At 34.1% G+C, this 17,389-nt stretch overlaps 1 protein-coding gene across 2 annotated transcripts; it reads left to right on the forward strand.

Annotated features, from left to right (window-relative positions):
- The first annotated feature begins 1,160 nt into the window (after positions 1 to 1,160).
- On the forward strand, positions 1,161 to 9,892 carry LOC145635091 (plant cysteine oxidase 5-like). 2 transcript variants are annotated; one of them, XM_081686382.1, is made up of 6 exons: positions 1,161 to 1,401; positions 1,828 to 2,044; positions 7,161 to 7,327; positions 7,428 to 7,575; positions 9,054 to 9,257; positions 9,349 to 9,892. In XM_081686382.1, exons 2-6 carry the CDS (start codon positions 1,945 to 1,947, stop codon positions 9,474 to 9,476), a joined length of 747 nt encoding a protein of 248 aa, XP_081542508.1. In that variant the 5' UTR covers positions 1,161 to 1,401; positions 1,828 to 1,944; the 3' UTR covers positions 9,477 to 9,892. The 2 variants fall into 2 exon arrangements, with proteins under 2 accessions (XP_081542508.1, XP_081542509.1); XM_081686383.1 differs by lacking the exon at positions 1,161 to 1,401 and adding an exon at positions 1,689 to 1,705.
- Positions 9,893 to 17,389: the final 7,497 nt, after the last annotated feature.

Below are 17,389 nucleotides of genomic sequence, written 5' to 3' on the forward strand. Positions count from 1 at the left end.
ATGAAAAGACTTTAATACCCCTCTTGGCTTAGACTTAAAAGTGGTTAAAAAATAGTTCTACATTTTTTTACCATTCATTCATTAATCATCAATCAATTATGCCCTTAATTGATTCAATCAATCAATTCAATCTTCGATTAATTGATTTCATAAGATTATGCATGATTTACTAAATAATCTTCAATCAATCCTCGTAATTTCATCAACCCATGATCAATGCCTTTAAAAAAATCGATCAACCCATAAAATCAAATTATAAGTTCCCTATTATAGTAAAATTATTCCATCGATTAATCAAAATTTTCATAAACAGAATAATAATTACCTAATATTAGAGTATTTTTATATAATGTTTAAATCAATTTTAATATTTATATGTTATATGTTCATGCACGAATCGTGTGCAAATAAAGACTAGTTATTATAATGAGAAGTTTGTTTATTTGAAGGACTAACCATTCATTTAAATTTCATAACCAATATAATACTCCCTCCGTTTTTTATTAGAGTCCCCTTTCTCTTTATTATGTGAGTAATAAATGGTAGAAAGGAGACTCTAATAATACTCCCTCCGTTTGTTTATTTGTTTTTTGGGCTTGATCTACACCTATTTTGGCATTATGGGCCTTTTTAAAGTAGGGTTAGGACATGTTGGACTGTGATTGAAGGTTTGTAATGCTTTTTGATGGTCTAAAAGAGTTTTAAGCAATTCGTTAGCCCATTTTTGGAATATTGACTAATTAACAATCAACAAGTCAATCGTTAAACATACACAAGGATAGGGATTGAACATTTTTAGGTGTCCACATGTACGTAAACCATTTCCTTTGATGGAATATACTCCGGAGTAAGTTAGTAACTATGAGATGATAGTAAAGAGTAATAATAATATCATTATATACTACCATAAATTTTAAACCGGTACCGTAAATCTTAAACCACATTACGAAAGTAGGTGATTAACTCGGGTAATATACCACATGTTATTTCAATATATACCCCTAAAAAAGGTTACACCTTTCCCCTTTATCCTCATCACATCAAACTAGCATGTACTTGAAATTGGAAAACAAAACAACCAGATTCATCTCCTGGCATCTGTTGGTTAGACACCAGCCCAAAAAGGAGCATACCATTTCAATTAAACTTATCAATTTTTACAACAAAATCCAAACTTTAGGAAACCAACCAAATTAGACAAGAGGTGCATCCCATTTTTGGCTCCGGGTCTGGGCAGACCAGGCACCTCTCTCTTTCTCTCTCCTAAATTTCATCACTCTTCTTCTTGCTATGGCTGTTCTTCTTCCCTGACATATATTCTCTCTTCTTTCTTCTTTTTCACACAAATTATAGAGTTTATTAACAAACCCCTCTTTCTTTTCTTGGTCATCCTATCAACAGGTATTTTTTTTTTGTTGTATTTTCTGATCTAATTTATGAATCAATCCATTTCGTTTAATTGTTTACAGTTTATGATTGTGTTTGAATAATTGGGGTTATTGGGTTCTGGGTTTTTTTTTCTTATGAATGTGAAATTTGATTGTTAATATTTGGAAATTGCGTTTTTTTAATTATATTTTTATTTTTTTTGTTAGGGTTTCTGAAAATCAATTGAGATTCTATTATTTTCACTTTTTAGGAAAAAATTAAGATGAACCCCTTTTGTGATAAGCCGTCCAATAATGGAAATTAGGTAGAAATTGAGGTGATTTCTTGCTAGCTATTGATTAAGTATTGTACACGCACCCTTTTTTTTTTTTTTTGCTTAATTGATTGTTTTTGAGTTGGGATGTATCTTGCTAATAATTAGACTATGATTTACTGCAGGACATATATTCATGCATTTTCTTTCTTGAAGTGATCGATAAAAATCACATCTTTTTGGTGTTTGGTGTTCAATCTTGTGAGTGGTGGGCTGTTTTTTGGCTTAAGCCCGACCACATCATGCCTGTTATGAAGAAAATATACAATGCTTGCAAGGATTCATTCACACCTACCGGTCCAATCTCTGAGGAGGCTCTTGATAAAGTTCGTGCAATTTTAGGTTCGCGAATCACTTTTAAATCAATTTTAAGAAATTTTATGCCTTGTGATCAGTTGATATAGTTTGCCCCCGCCCCCATGTGCTCATTAGGTACTGAACATGGTTGGAGTTTTCCAAGGTAGATAACAATTTTGGCATGGCAGCAACATTTTGATTTTTACTTGGATATTGTTTTGAGGAGCATATATTACTTTACGTCTGTCACTGTAATTGAATTTGTAATTTGTTGCGTCGTTAAAACTTGATATAGCTAATACTGAATCAGAGTGTCAGTTGCTACATCTTTGTTTCCCTTCACCATTCTATTGAACTTCTGCTAAAGATAATGCTTTTTCCTAGTAGCTTGAGTTTAGCATCTGATATACTTTTAAGCAAGTTACTTTGAACACCTGTCTAGTCTAAGTGCAGCCATCCTGTCATTTCCCACTATTTGAAAAGTCTTGATATTCTTGGAGATATTCATGTTGGTCATGCAAAATCTGTTCTACAGCTTTCAATTCTGGGCATTGGAATCCTGTAAAAATACTTCTGCACTTTAGCTGCGCGTCTTATTGCCTCCTTAATCTTGTATGTAGACTGTAGAACCTATGTATATTATATGATTTTACGGTAATACTGCCTACTTTGAATTGAATATTAGTCCTGAGAAAGAATACAGCATGTGCTTTACATTGCTTGTATTAAATCTTTGTCAAGTAGATGACAATTTTATCTTGTGAATCATTTGGGCTAATGATACGAAAGGTGCTCTCAACCTTTGGTCAGACTTCTTTTTTGATACTTTGAGGCAGTGAAGCCCAAATTAGATTCTCATACTTGCTCAATTATCAGCATTTTGGACATATGAGAATAGCATAGCTGATTTGTAATTATTTGTCTGGCATACATTGAAGGCCCAAAAGAGTATTTTGAAGCTTGGGATCTATCTCTGTGGATTTGTTGCAAACTGCACCTCAATAAAGATGATTTGAGTTGCTAGGATTTTGAAATGGAAAAACAGAATCGCAGCTGAAATGGAGTCAAGATATATGAAAAAAAATGAACTAATATATAAACCTTGCAAGGCTACTAAATAAAAATGTCAGTTGAATTTGAAGTTTGGTTGGACAAATGAACAATTATTCATGTGAGAATTCATTCTGAATTATAATACATATATGATGGCTTATAGTAATCAAGCCACTTAAACCTGAAGTTTGGTTGCTTAGAGCTTGTTACCACCTATAGGTCCATGGTTTGAGGCTTTGAGCACTGATATGTGCATAATTTTCAAAGGAATTGATGACTATGAAAGGATTGCATAGTGTTTGTCTTATGGTGTTACTTAATATAAGTAACTTACCAAATGTATGTAATCTTTTAGCCTAAATTAGCTGAATGGACTCCTATGAAATTAATTTCTAGAATAACTTAAATAAATGCGAAAATGAGATTAATATGAAAACTTTTTTAAGAGCTTTGTCCTTTATAGTGTTAACATGCATACATACTAAATAATGTGAAACAAATAATTCTGTATTAGATGGAGAACGAAGAATTATCAACATACCTTCCTTGGAGCTTCTGTCCTTATATACATGTCAGTATATGTTTTCTAGGTTTGTAGGTAGACCGTGCTTTATTCAATTTTATTCTCCTTTAGTTTCTTCAGTTAACAAATATTGGCTTGGCTACATTGCCTAGATATGGTTTCTACTATTTAGTGTCTCTCTAGATTTCGCATTTTGCCATCTCATGAGAATCTTGCAAGATTTTTTCCATAGAGAACTGTTAGGTATCCATGCCCCTGCTGCAGTGTTTGGTACTTCCTTCATTTCTTTTTACTTGCAACACACCATTTTGGCACATAATCTAAGAAAGTTATTTGACTAGGTAAACGAACAAATTAATTAAATATTTTTTTACTGCCGATAAGAAGAAAGTATTAAGCTTTTACTGTGTACATTTTTTTGGATTAATTCATCCATTTACCTTTTCTAATCACTTTCCCAAATAATGTGGCAAGAAGGTGTGTTGGAAGTATAATAAATAGAGGAAGTGTTCGGTGCAAGCTTTTTTGAGGTGATTCAAAGAGTTACAAGTTAGAGAAGATTTTGGAAGAAAATGTCGCAACAAACTATCTTATAGAGCGAATGTAATTAGTGATAGGTGTAAAGTGTCTCTTTTTTGTCCAATTAAGTAAGCAATACTTTGAAAACACCAAAAAGAAATGGGTCATGGTAATTGTTGCTTCATCTACCAAATTCATGAGCTATGTCCCTATCAAGTTCAACTTAATATATACTACCTTTTGTTTTCTACAGTTCAATTCACTTTTGTCTTCATCCATTTTTCTTTTCTATTTACTTTTAGTTTATTCCCTTCATGACAATATACTACATATTCATATTCTATCCTATCATATGGGACACTATTATATTTTATAAGTTTATCTCGCTCATCCTGAAAGTAACAATGGTGGTTCCCCTTAAGTTCTTGGTTTTCGTTGCTATAGTAACTTTGTAGAACTTAGGAAAACAATGGTTTTCTCTTCATCTCCTAATAAAAGTCCAATTTTCCGTCTGTAGAATATTTTTGGAAGGTGAAAAAAGAAATAAGATAGTGGGGTTTAGTTGATTAATAGGGTTTGGTTGATTAAGAGTGAATATAAAAAGTAAAATAGTAAGGTTTGGTTGATTTGTAATGAATGAAAATAAAGATGATATTGGGGTTCAATTGATTAAAAGTGAATAAATAGGACTTTAATGAAATTAAGAGGGGATACCTCATAAAATCTTGTTCATTGCTCCTAAATCTTTTTTTAAATAAATTCTCTTTTAATCTTAATTATGCTGTTTGATCTTTTCATCTACTACACTTCTGGAAATATACTCCATATATTAATGAATATACTTGGTTAAGGAGCTTGATTTCTTTGGTTATATCTTCTCCCCTCTATTTTTCTAGTGTTTGTCCTATCTCCATTTTGGTTCTAACCCTTTGAATTATTTTAACTACAATGCACCCGTGCCAATTCACGGGATGGATCAATTTGCAAAGGAAAATAATATTAAAATTTCTGAAAATATTTAGTGCTTGATTGATATTTATTGAAGATAATTTCCTTTTTTTTTTCTCTCTTAATTGATATGTTACCAAAAGTGTATTAGATTTTGTTACTTATTATGTGATACGATGTGACAAATGAGAAGACACTTCGAGAGGGGAGTATTTGAGGTTGGCTCTCCTCTTCTTAACCCCCACTTTGAAATAATAATATACTTCCTTCGTTTCTTTACTTGCAACACACCTTTTAGGCACACAGTTTTAGGAGATGATTAGTTGAGGTAAACAAGCGATTTTATCAAATTTTTTTAACGTGAGGATTAGAGTAGGGTTAGGTATCATGTATAAAAATTATTTTAAATAATTTATCCGTTTACATTATAAATTCTTAACCTCAAAGCGCGTGCCACAAGGTTGTGTTGCAAGTAAATAGAAACGGAGGAAGTAGATTGCTCCAACATGGTTTAGATGTCCTTTCTTGGCCTGTTGTATGTTTATACAGAGTATCTTTTTCTGATTTTAATTGTTCTTTGCAACATTTCCCAAAATTTTTTTTTGGATTAAATCCTGTTTACTTGTCTTGCATTGGCCTTTTTTGCATCGTTATTTATACACTATATGTTCCCTACCAGATTGTTCTATTAATAAGCGCTTCATTTATATGAGTGTGTAATTGTGATTTCCTCCTAAATATTTCACTGGTGGTAAAACTGGTAATTGTTGTTGTATTTCATGGCAGTTTTTTTTTTCCCAAGCTTTTGAACTCCTTAGGCCTTTGATACCATATGTTGTCTTTTGATGAGAAATACCAAGCAAATTGATGTGTATATATATTTATGTGGTAGAAAATAATATTGCTGACATTAAGTGGCATCAGCTAAAAAGTCCTATTATGAAAACCCACTAGACATATTAAGGCTGGGGACCTTGGATCCTACCTCATACTTGCTTTTGAGAACTTGTGTAATCAATCTGTATAAAGAAAAGTTTACATAAAAAAATCTCACTAGACATACGTTAAAGGGTCTTGGCTGACTCAGTGAACATATATTGATAAGTTTGACTAACTTGAAATTTTGAAAAGTTGTTTCTGAGTAGGATGTTTTGGTTATTGAAGGTCCTTATATGTAAGCCGTTTGCCTTCGTTGGATATACTTTGCATGTCTCAAGCTGCCTAAGTATGTATCTTGTGTCTGCCACATGATCTCTGCTTTATTGGCTACTCATGCTTTTGCACCCCAGCGTCATTATGGACTGTCAAAAAGAGGTGGTGGTGGGGGTAGGATCCATATCTGTCGCCTGTGAATAATGTTCCCTGATTTTGAGGCCTGATTTCTATTTGCTTTCTAACTTCCCCTTTGATCTAGAAGGCTGTTTATGACCAGTTTGATCTAGTAACCTGCAGTTATTGTCGTGTAGTATAGTCATGCTTTGAAGCTTTATAACTGTCTTGCATACGTGTTTTTGGTTCAATATATCAATCCAATCTATATACTAAACTGTTTACTAGTTCAAATTTTCGTATGTCAATTTCTTTTCCATTGCCAATATTAGTATTGAAGGATGCTGGCCAAATTCTGCTCATAGTATTGTCTTTTTTATAAAAAGTCCTCTCTTTTGGTTTATCACTGATGTAAAAGACCAACACTGTCTTATAGGAATTCCATAAAATTCATATAAAACAGACATGACTGTTAGCAAAATATGCAGGTCTATTTATGCAGTGCTAATATGCCAATCTGTATTGCTACTTGTCTTCTTTTTGCTGCTGGTTGAATATTGAAGTAAAAACAGTAAAACTGTAAAAGGAACTTCGTTGAAAATAATGGGTCTTGATTAAAGTGGGGAGAGGGGGGTGGGTGGGTGGGTAATATTCTTCATTTTAATTATTGAATTAGCTTTCATCCTATTTCATACGCCTATTTTCAATGCTGTCTGAACTGTGGACTTATACTCCCCTGAATAGTGAACTTGTGTACTTGAAGGAGTTAAATTCAAATAGTTTCTGCTCCAATGTCATACTGATCTGTCATTATTTGGCGGTGCTAACTTTTATTGAATGCTCTTTCAGATGACTTAAAGCCTGCGAATGTGGGTCTTGAGCAGGATGCAGTAGCAGCGCAAAAATGGAAACCTATTTCTAATGGAAGCAATGGAAGAAAAGGTCGCAGTGGCAACCAGCAGCAGTATCCTCCTCCCATAAAGTATCTGCACATACATGAATGTGAAAAATTCTCTGTAAGTATATTGCCTTAGCTTCTGTGAATAAACTGCTTTAGCCTTGCGATGTTTCAAGATTGTGGTTTGATGCCTAAAGCAAGAATTTTTCCTTTCGCAGATAGGAATTTTCTGCATGCCACCCTCATCAATCATACCTCTGCACAACCATCCTGGAATGACTGTGTTAAGCAAGCTTGTATATGGCACCTTACTTGTAAAGTCATATGATTGGGTTGACATACCTGAGCTCCCTGAATCTTGCCGAGGTACATCATCTTGCTTGGTGTAATTGCAGGTTTCCTGATTCATTTTTTTGTGTCAACGTAGTAATACCTGTGGGTTAGATTGAGTATGAATGTTGATAGCATCAATACATTACTCCCCATGACTTGGAAAGTGTTCTCCCCTTGTATGCTCCACTAATATATGGGAAGTTTGTAAAATTATTTTAAGAAATCACCCTTTCTCATATCATATAATATCACCCCTCGAAACGTCAACTTTTACATGATATAATTGACCCAAAACAGCTGCTTTGACATCGTAATAGTATATTGATATGAATGGAATTGCTAAGAGAAGCTCCATATACTAAACCCTACACTTAATAAAAATTGTGTAATTGTACTTGTTAGTTGCTGAGATTGACTTTCTTGATACTAAACCATTACTGCTGATGATTCAAATCTTGTGTGAATTTCTTGTAAAATTGGCCTTTTTTTTTTTGTAGTAATTAGTTAATTACAATTTTTTCCCAAAAAAAAAAAAGGTACAGGCTAGAGACATTCAGTATGTCACACTACAAAAGCCTCTCAAATCCCCCTCCCCAAAACACACCCAGACACACACATCTCCCTTGAAAAATAAAGTCTTCATTTTCGAAATCCATTTCATGTATCAGCATTAACGAAACAGGAATATTGAAGCAACAATAAACCCATATACCCATGCGAGCCTGCCCTTTTGAATTAATTTCCATCATTTATGAGCTATATTAAGCTGATAAATTGCTACTAAGTTGTCGCTGAAGTTTCGGGAGATCAAAGAATATGAAGAGCAGAGGATTGGAACTCTGCTTTTTCTGTTTTCCTATTCCTTAATTTTGATGGGCTATTTTGAGTTATATCACCCAATTACTGATTGAAATCAACATCTGATTAGCAAATTACATGACATATTAGATTGAATCCAAAACATTTACTCTGCTGTTTTATTATTTATTGTTTGCTAAGAGGGTTTTTTTTTTTGTTTTTTTTTTAAAAAAAAAATATCATTCTCATTTGCAATTTTACCTAGTGTGCAGCCGTTCAGGAAACATAGTGTGTCTCAGGGTACTTAGAGACGGTGAAAAACTTGCTGGGTCAATGCAGTTTATTTCTTGATAAATTTTCTTCAAAAAAAATTCTTATCTTTTGTTGTCTACTTTCTTTACCTTTCCCTTGTTATCTTGCTTATTGAAACAATGTTCCATTCTAAGGCCTGTTGATTTGGTTGTGTTCTGCTAGCAATTTTAATATGTATTGTTATGATTCGAGGTTGGTCTTCATATATTTAACCAAAATGCATGTACAAATGAAAGGTTCACCTTGAGCCCATTGCTATGGCGACAAATATCTTCTTGTTTTCTTGCTGTGACTTCATGTCTCTTTTAGAATTAAAAAGATCTCCGCATTATCATTCTGCTCTCTATTGGATATTGTATTGCTTCCTTGAGGCTTTAACTTCATGTTGTTTAAATTTGCAGCTAGACCTGCCAAATTGGTTAGAGACTGTGAAATGAGAGCTCCTTGTAGTACAACCGTTTTGTATCCGACAAAAGGTGGCAACATCCATTGTTTTATGGCAATAACGCCCTGTGCCATCTTTGACATCCTTACCCCTCCATATTCTTCAGAGGATGGACGACACTGCTCTTATTTCCGGAGAGTTCCTGATAAAGGCTTGCCGGGTATTTGATCTTTTTATCATGCATGTCTTTAATACCAAATCTCGTTTCCCATCACTTAATGCTGATGCCTTGTATCCACGACTTGTGCTAGATGATATTGGTCAACAACTAGAGGGTGTAAATCTCGACGAAATTGTTTGGTTAGAAGAGACTCCGCCTCCAGAAAACTTTGTGGTTTTGCGTGGGCAGTATAAAGGTCCTGTGGTGAAGAAGTCTTAGGGTTTTGTCGGGTCATATGTACAATATCATATTGAAGTATTGAACAGACGGGCACTGAACAATGGGGAGATAGCTGTTTCAGACTTTCAGGTGGTTCAGGGATTTCTCACGCTGCTGAGTTGTAATAATTGCTTTGAGAAGCCGAGATGACAGTCTGAAATACTGGAGGGGTGTTAACTTGTACATATAGATTCACTTGGAACATAGACAACTCATTTGTCACAGGTGATAGCTTGATAGTCTGCTTTGACTCGTTAAATCCACAGCTTACCTTGTTCATTATCTGTATTTGTCGGCACTATTTATCCTTATAAACTATTTAATCACCTTCTCTTCTGTCTTTATTATAGGAGCTTATATAGGTTGCATTGAATTTCCATTTATATATATTGGTGAGATTGCTGTTTAGCTTTTCATTTCTTTCCCCCGTTTTTTTTTTTTTTTTTTTTTTTTTTTTTTTTTTTTTTTTTTTTTTTTTCTGAGACGAATGTTTCTAGATTTAGGAGACCTTGCATCAGAATCTTGGCTGCCCCAGTAGCTCCTGCTAGGGGAATGAATGGCCTGGTAGTAGGAGAATGTGTTTGCTGATGGAATAGGTGCTATTGAAGTACTGAGGCTGAAGAGTAATTTTTTAACTGTCGGCCGACTAGTATAGCTGATGGTAATGACTGTATTTCTAAGGTTGAGGTGGGGGTGCTGTGATCATTGCAAAATTTTGTCAATGAAGGTTCAAACTTCATGTAGGCATGGTAGCACATTTGAGATATCTATCCTCTTAAGGCGGTACCTTTTACGACCATGATGCCTTGGCCCCTTGGGTGAGGTATTACACTACTTGTACCTTGTCAGAAGTCACCAAATGAGTATGTAAATTAATGATGCTACCCTGTTTTATTAACTGATCTTCATTGCTGCCACAATCTCATCAGCATTAAACTGTAACTCTACTAACATGCCTTCATCCTGTTGAGTCTCCTTTGTTGTTTATCAAATGGCTTTTGTTTAGGGGTGATGTTTATGCTTGTCACTAGTCTCCAAGTCTCCAACCCATTCTGGGAATGTGTAGGAGTAACTCCATTCATCCCTACACTTACAAAATCTATTCTCCTTCCTTAAAGGAGGTTCTCATACACAAATCTGATGTAAAATAATATGAATATATGATAAGAATAAGTATATTTGACAATGGATGGACATTATCACAAGTGTTATTATATACTTCCTCCGTTTTTTTTTAGTTGACACCTATTCCTTTTTGGGAAGTTTATATTTAGTTGACACACTTCCTTTTTTGGTAAGTTTTTTAGGGTAAATTTCCTATTTTACCCTTAATAAAAAAAACAGATTATATCCTAAACATCCTTTGTTTAAACATATAATTGTTGATTATAACTAATCACTCCCTACTCTTTTATGACATCCCACCTACCTAACTACTCTACTTTGATTGTTGGCAATAAACCCACTTACCCGCGTCTTCCTCCTAGACATCTTTTTTTTTTTTGTTTGAGGGAACTCCTACCAGAGCTCTTAATTGTGTTCTTGAAGTTCATCTAGAAAATTCTACCACTTTCTCTCTCCTCAAATATCTTTGAAAATCCACAAATCTATATGCAATTCTTACTCTCTTTAATTATCTTTCCTTAATTTGAGGTAATCTAACTCAAATTTTTTCTCCTTCCAAAATAAAAAAAAAAAAATCAATTTTCCTGTAATGGAAAAGGGGAAGCCGATTGTTCTTTCAAAGAAGGGAAAGGAGTATACTCTTACAAAGGAGCAGAAGAAGATAATTGCGGCTTCTTCACTAGCAGAATTTCTGCCTGAGACTTTTCCTTGGGAGAATGAAACTTGGTACCAAAATATTTCGATCCAACCTTTTTCTATTTCGAACCTTGATTCAGAGTATATCAACAATCTAATGAGTTCTGAGTCACCTAAAACCCCAATTAAAGGGGGCAATGATGAGCATACTACTTCTCCTCCCACTGATCCGCGTGCGTGGAATGATTCAGGTAATGTTCCCTGTTTGTATGTTCGTGATAGGCATACCAAAGACACAATGGTTGTCCCTGAAACACCAGATGATGTGGTGTTAAGTATGGATGATAATTTATACCCAATTTCCACTTATAGTAGAAGGAGGAAATTGTTTCAATCGCCTTCAAGATTGGGTGACATAGATGAAAAAAATATCTCAAAAAGAAGGAAGAAATAAACACCCAAAAGTAGGTGACATTATTGGTATCTGCTCCAATTTTCTGTTTTAAATTTAATTTCTTCAAAAGCTTACCTCTTAAAAAGTTATGCTTTTAAATGATAATTATGTGTATGATTTATGGGGATATTTGATGATTGAATGAACTTGCATGTTGGTAATTGTTTGGTTAAATGAAATTACATGTTGGTAATTAGTTTTAGTCCTTGTTGGTGAGTATAACTCTTTGATAGTATAGTTTCGTTTATGCTCATACAAAAATTAAAAACAAAGTACCATAAATCATTCATATATCCATGTTTTTTACAAAAAAAGTACAGCATGTGTTTAAGGAAACCAGTTAATCTGTACTGCATATACAAAATTAAAGTGGGATCTTACCTATCTTAGGAGTACATTCTAAGGTCATTCTCAAGTTAATTGTCTAGTAATAATACTACTACAACTACTATAATTAATCATCCCCACTTGCAAAAAATTATCAGGCCTTGTACTACAAAAGATGTGTAGATTGTCTTTGTACTACACGGAATTGAGACTTAAATTGCATCTTCCATTTCATAGTCTTGACCATTTGTAGCTGGAGTTGCCACAAACCCTTCATTCAAAAAATCCACGGTTGATTCTATAATTTCATTAGAAATGTCAACAGTTGTAGGAAGCAAGCCAAGTCGATCAAGTCTTTTCTTACCATGATGTGGGTTCTTGTACTTGTTCCCGCCCATATCCTTGAGTATTTCAACCATTACATACTGTAGTTGTAACCAAGTGTAACTGAGACTCTTAGGCTCATACTCTACATAAGCTTCTTTCACTGATTTCACTAGTTCAGTCACATTAGTTGGGAATTTTTGATGTTGTATTGACTGTATAGCTCTAAAAAATCCCAAATCCAAAATATTCAAATCCGGGGATTGAGGGGGCTGACAGATTAAGTGCATACTAAACCCATCTTTGTTTGCTTCTTCTAAAAACTCAACATCATTAGGGGATATATGTGGCCTCGCATTATCTTGTTGTATCCAAATTGTCTTACATGCATTACTTGGCCACTTGGCTCTAATTGATGGTAATAATTCATCAATCATCTTCCTTCTAATGACAGCATTTGTGATAGATTGTGTTGGTTTGGTTTCAATAGTCCCTTTCTCCCTGTTCTTGCTTGATCTGATGGCTGCTACTTCCTCTGTGAATTCCCAAATCCCTAATTTTCCATCAAAAGTGACTACCCCATTGTGTTGAAAAAGCGGTGATCCAACCCCTGCTAAAAACATGACCTTCTCAGTGAAGTTTTTGGACTGCACATGTCTATATGGCTCTTGTTCTTCCTCTTCTCCTGCAAGTAGGTAATACCTCTGTGTGTTCTTGCTCATAAAAAACCACTTCTCGTCGATGTGCACAAAATTGGATAAATTCTCAAATGTTGATTGTTGAGTGACTGATCTAGGAAGAGTGAGACCCAATATCCATTTCAATCTCTGTATTTTGTGTGCAGCTGAAACTGTAGGCCTAATAGAGTTGGTATATGACCTGATTATCCCCTTTTTGAGCAGCTTATAGACAGTGGAAACACAACATTCTAATGCTACTGCAAAGCTTCTAAGGGTGATTCTTTGTTTTTGGCTGATTGCAAGTAAAATTTCAGTATCAAATTCTCTTTGTTTTCTACCTACTCTACCAGTTTTTTTATGTTGAACATTAATCAGGTCAATACCATTTTTCCCTTGTTCTCTTACAACTCTCCACATTCTACATACAGTTGATCTACTTAGATTGAACTCATCCTGACATTGCTTAAGTCCACCTCTTTTTATATCCCAATCAGTAGATAATGCCATAAGTCTCTGTGCTAAATGAGTTCTTTTTTTGTTGGTCATTTCTGGTATTTTATTAGCTAAGTTGGGATTACCTTCATTAACATGCAACTCTGTTTCATTTTTATTCATATTATTATCATCATCACTATCAGTTTCAGCTTCACTACAAAACCATACCTCATCATCATCACTCTGGGAATAATGTGCATCAGCATCCCCTTCCGGCCACTGTGTAGCAGCTTCAAGTTCTTGCAGTTCTTCAATTGAAAATTCCTCCCCCATGACATTTGTAGTATCAACATCTTCACGAGTATTGGACCTGAATGTGTGCATGTGTGTGCTGTGAAGTTTTTTTGGAGTAGTTTTTGGGGAGGAAATTTAATGTTATTGTACTGCTTTTATAGTAGGTAAAAATATCCCCTCAATTTTGAATTGTAAAGTTGTAAAGTAAATGTGAAAATTTAAATTTTCATTAAAAAGTTTGGAGGGAAACTACAAAAAGAATTTAGCTCCTTCATAAAAAAATAGTGTCACGGTAGATTTATTACTAAAGGATTCCTACTCACTTTTTCAATTAGCTTAAAAAGGAACCCCACTCACTTTTTCAATTAGCTTATAAAGATATGCAATACCTCTCTCTTTTTACACTCTCTCTCCTTGTCTTAAATTGTGTGCCAAACCCAATGGTGTCAACTAAAAAAAAACGGAGGAAGTATATTGTCATAAAACTTTCATAATTTTTTTTTTTTTTTTTTTTTTTTTAATAAAAAAAAATAAAAAAATAAAAAAAATATTATAGGTTTTGATGTGTATCATAGAATTTGTAATATAGTTTCTAGTGAAGTTAAGGCTAGAGATTTAGCTTGGTTAAGGGAAATTTGCCTAGGGGATTAGTATCCTCGGTGTAATTTCTTGATTGTTTGATTAATAAAATTTGCCTTTTCTTAAAAAAAAAAAAAAAAAACTACAAATTTCTGAGAGACATGACTCACTAGTCACTTGTTAAAGGAAACTATTCCAACATTCCCTTGTTTCCCAAGAGACACTCAACACTTATTGGTAGGGATACTTTTTTTAGAGGCATGATGGACCACTACCAGGTAGGGACTCTCATGCCCAATATCTGGGGGTATATTTATCATTCAACATATATTGGACAGTAACTTCATTAATAGGAGCAAATTCAAGTTTATCATGTTGAGAAACAAGCCCCGTTTATCAAGGGGCCTTTTAGTACTTTCATCTGAAAAGTTAAGGGCAATACTGACTTTTTCCATGGATGACAATCTAACGACGTTAGAAGCCATTAACAAAGCAATTCTCTCTCCTTAATTATTCTATCTCCTAACATAACATTTTCTCTCTCCTTGACTATTCAGAGCATTCATTTCCTCTAAAATCAGAGCACTCATTTCCTGCTAATTTCACTCTCCTCCTTTAATTTCTCTCTTATCCTCTCTCCTGTAATTTCTCTCTCCTCCTATGCCATAGCAGCTCAATTGTTCTACCATACCACTCAACCATTGGAGATGAGCAATTAGTAATGGTAAGTATAATCTAAAAATGGTAAGCTCACTTACATAAAGTATTAATTTTTCATTCCAAGAATGAAGTTCTTAGCTTTCATCTTCCTCAGCTTTAATGGAGAAGGAAACATGCACATACTCTCAAGCATCGATCTTTAATGGAGGACGAAGATAAACCTTACCCTTTAGGGTTAACCATACCCTTAATTTCACCATTTTCTCTTAGGGTTTTCGTTTAATTGGCGGCGCAGCCGCCGGAAATATATATGGTGGTGGAAATGGTGGTTGAGTTGACAAGCTTGTTGACATTGTTGCTATGACCTTCGAGGAGTTATTTTCTCTTTCTTCTGAAAAAGTAACTTCATCAGTTGATGAAGTTGTTCTAAGCGTTAACTATCCGTTACTAAGGGTCCTTCACTGCCAGCTGGATTGGGACCATTAATGTATTATTTAATTGCTTTTCGCAGAAAACTAGGCAAAATAATTACGAGAATGCCATTTGATAAACGTTTGTTGTTTATCAATTTGAGAAACCTGGGCGCGCTCCATTAATAGTTACCACAAAAAGTAGTTTCAATCTCATACTTTTGGAAAAGATACCACCATTATTTTCAATCTACCATTGCTGCTTTCCTCCATTAACACCACCACCAAAACCAAAGAAAATTACCATTATCATCATCATCTTCTTCATCAATTACATGATGGTTTAGATTATTGCACCGCCTTACCACCACCACTATCGGATGTCCAATAACAGTATACAAATCAATAGTAGTAGTATACAATCAACAATAACAGTTTATTAATTAACAATAACAGTACAAACTTAACCTAAACCAAGTTATAAAACGATAACATTTAAATCAAACCCATGAAATTTCCAAAAAAACAGAAAGCGTATAAACCCAGATTCACATATAAATAAAATAACTTTTTAATTATACTAATCAGCCAATAACAGTATACTAATAAAAATAACAGTATACTAATAAAAAAATAAGTGTATAACAATTAACAATAACTGTGTAAAATCAATAATAGTTATGACTGCCAAATAATTTCCGTCGTCGATTTCAACCCCAAACATCCAAAGCTTAGATGAATAATCATCCTACCTGATTTGTATATTATCTACAAAAGCTTGCAATTCCATGGAAATAGATCAGAGCTTTGCGCTTAATTTCGTTCCACAAGGGAGCTCGACTTTCCCTCGAGATTTTCGATCAATAGCCACCATATTTGGAATCTCCTCCAGATCTCCGGTGGATAACCACTGGCTATAATACCATTTTTGAGAACTCCATCTAATCCTCTAGTGTTTTTTCATGGAGAAATGGTTTACCCAACTATTTACCCCGATTAAGGTGGATTTCCATATTTAGGTGGAAGTTCTAGCCAAATTCCCTTCTCTGAGCTACCTTCAACTACACCACCGGCGCCGATCGACTGTGTTTTTTACGGGAACAGCAGCAACTAAAGGGGGGAAAGTAACTTCTCTCTCCTCCTTTTTTTTTACCCAACCCTTTTTCATTTTACCCCCAAATTTTATTTTATCTTTTTTTTTTTAATTTGCAAATATTATTTTTTTATTAGGGTATTCGACAGGGGGCCTATACCTGGTAAGAGGCAATAGTTTCTCCTTTTTTATGCTTGTTCCTGCTCCAAAATCAAATGTTTCTTAAACTTCCTTTTCTTTCTTAACTTCAACAAATGCTAAATCATCTCATGATGAGCTTCTACAGAAAGTCTAAAGAAGCTAATGCCTTTTTTTTTTTTTTTTTTTTTTTTTTTTTTTTTTTTTTTTTTTTTTTAAATAGGCCTTACATTAAATGAATCATATTCTATAGAAAACAGAGTACAACTTTTTTCTCATCTAACTTGTGTTCATTTTATCATGTAATATCAATTCCAAACTAGACCTTCCAAAACAGAATTTTGCTTCAAGTGTAGACAGACCTAATTGTAATTATGTATCTTTCTTTCTTAAAAAGAAAAAAGCAAAAAATTATTCATGTTTTGATGAATTATGCACTGAAGATCCAAAAGACCATCTCCATCACGAAACATAGAATCACAATCACCCAGTCATCCTTGAGTACTGTAACATAAACAAGTACCTGAAGGTTCCTGAATTGAGAAATAAATCCTCTAATCTCAGGCCCCTTCTATAAAACCTAGGCTCATTATCTTCGCCTTGGCACAAAACATGCTTCAGATATAAGCAGCTTTAAAGCTTCGAAGTGTAGCAAACCATAATACCATATTAACATGTAAATTATAATCTCTACTTGCCAGAAATAATGAAAATATAGGTACAAACTACAAACTTCCAAAATAAATACAAGATCACCA

Source organism: Chenopodium album, chromosome 6 (assembly GCF_948465745.1).
Source record: "Chenopodium album chromosome 6, dcCheAlbu1.1, whole genome shotgun sequence".
NCBI lineage: Eukaryota > Viridiplantae > Streptophyta > Magnoliopsida > Caryophyllales > Amaranthaceae > Chenopodium > Chenopodium album.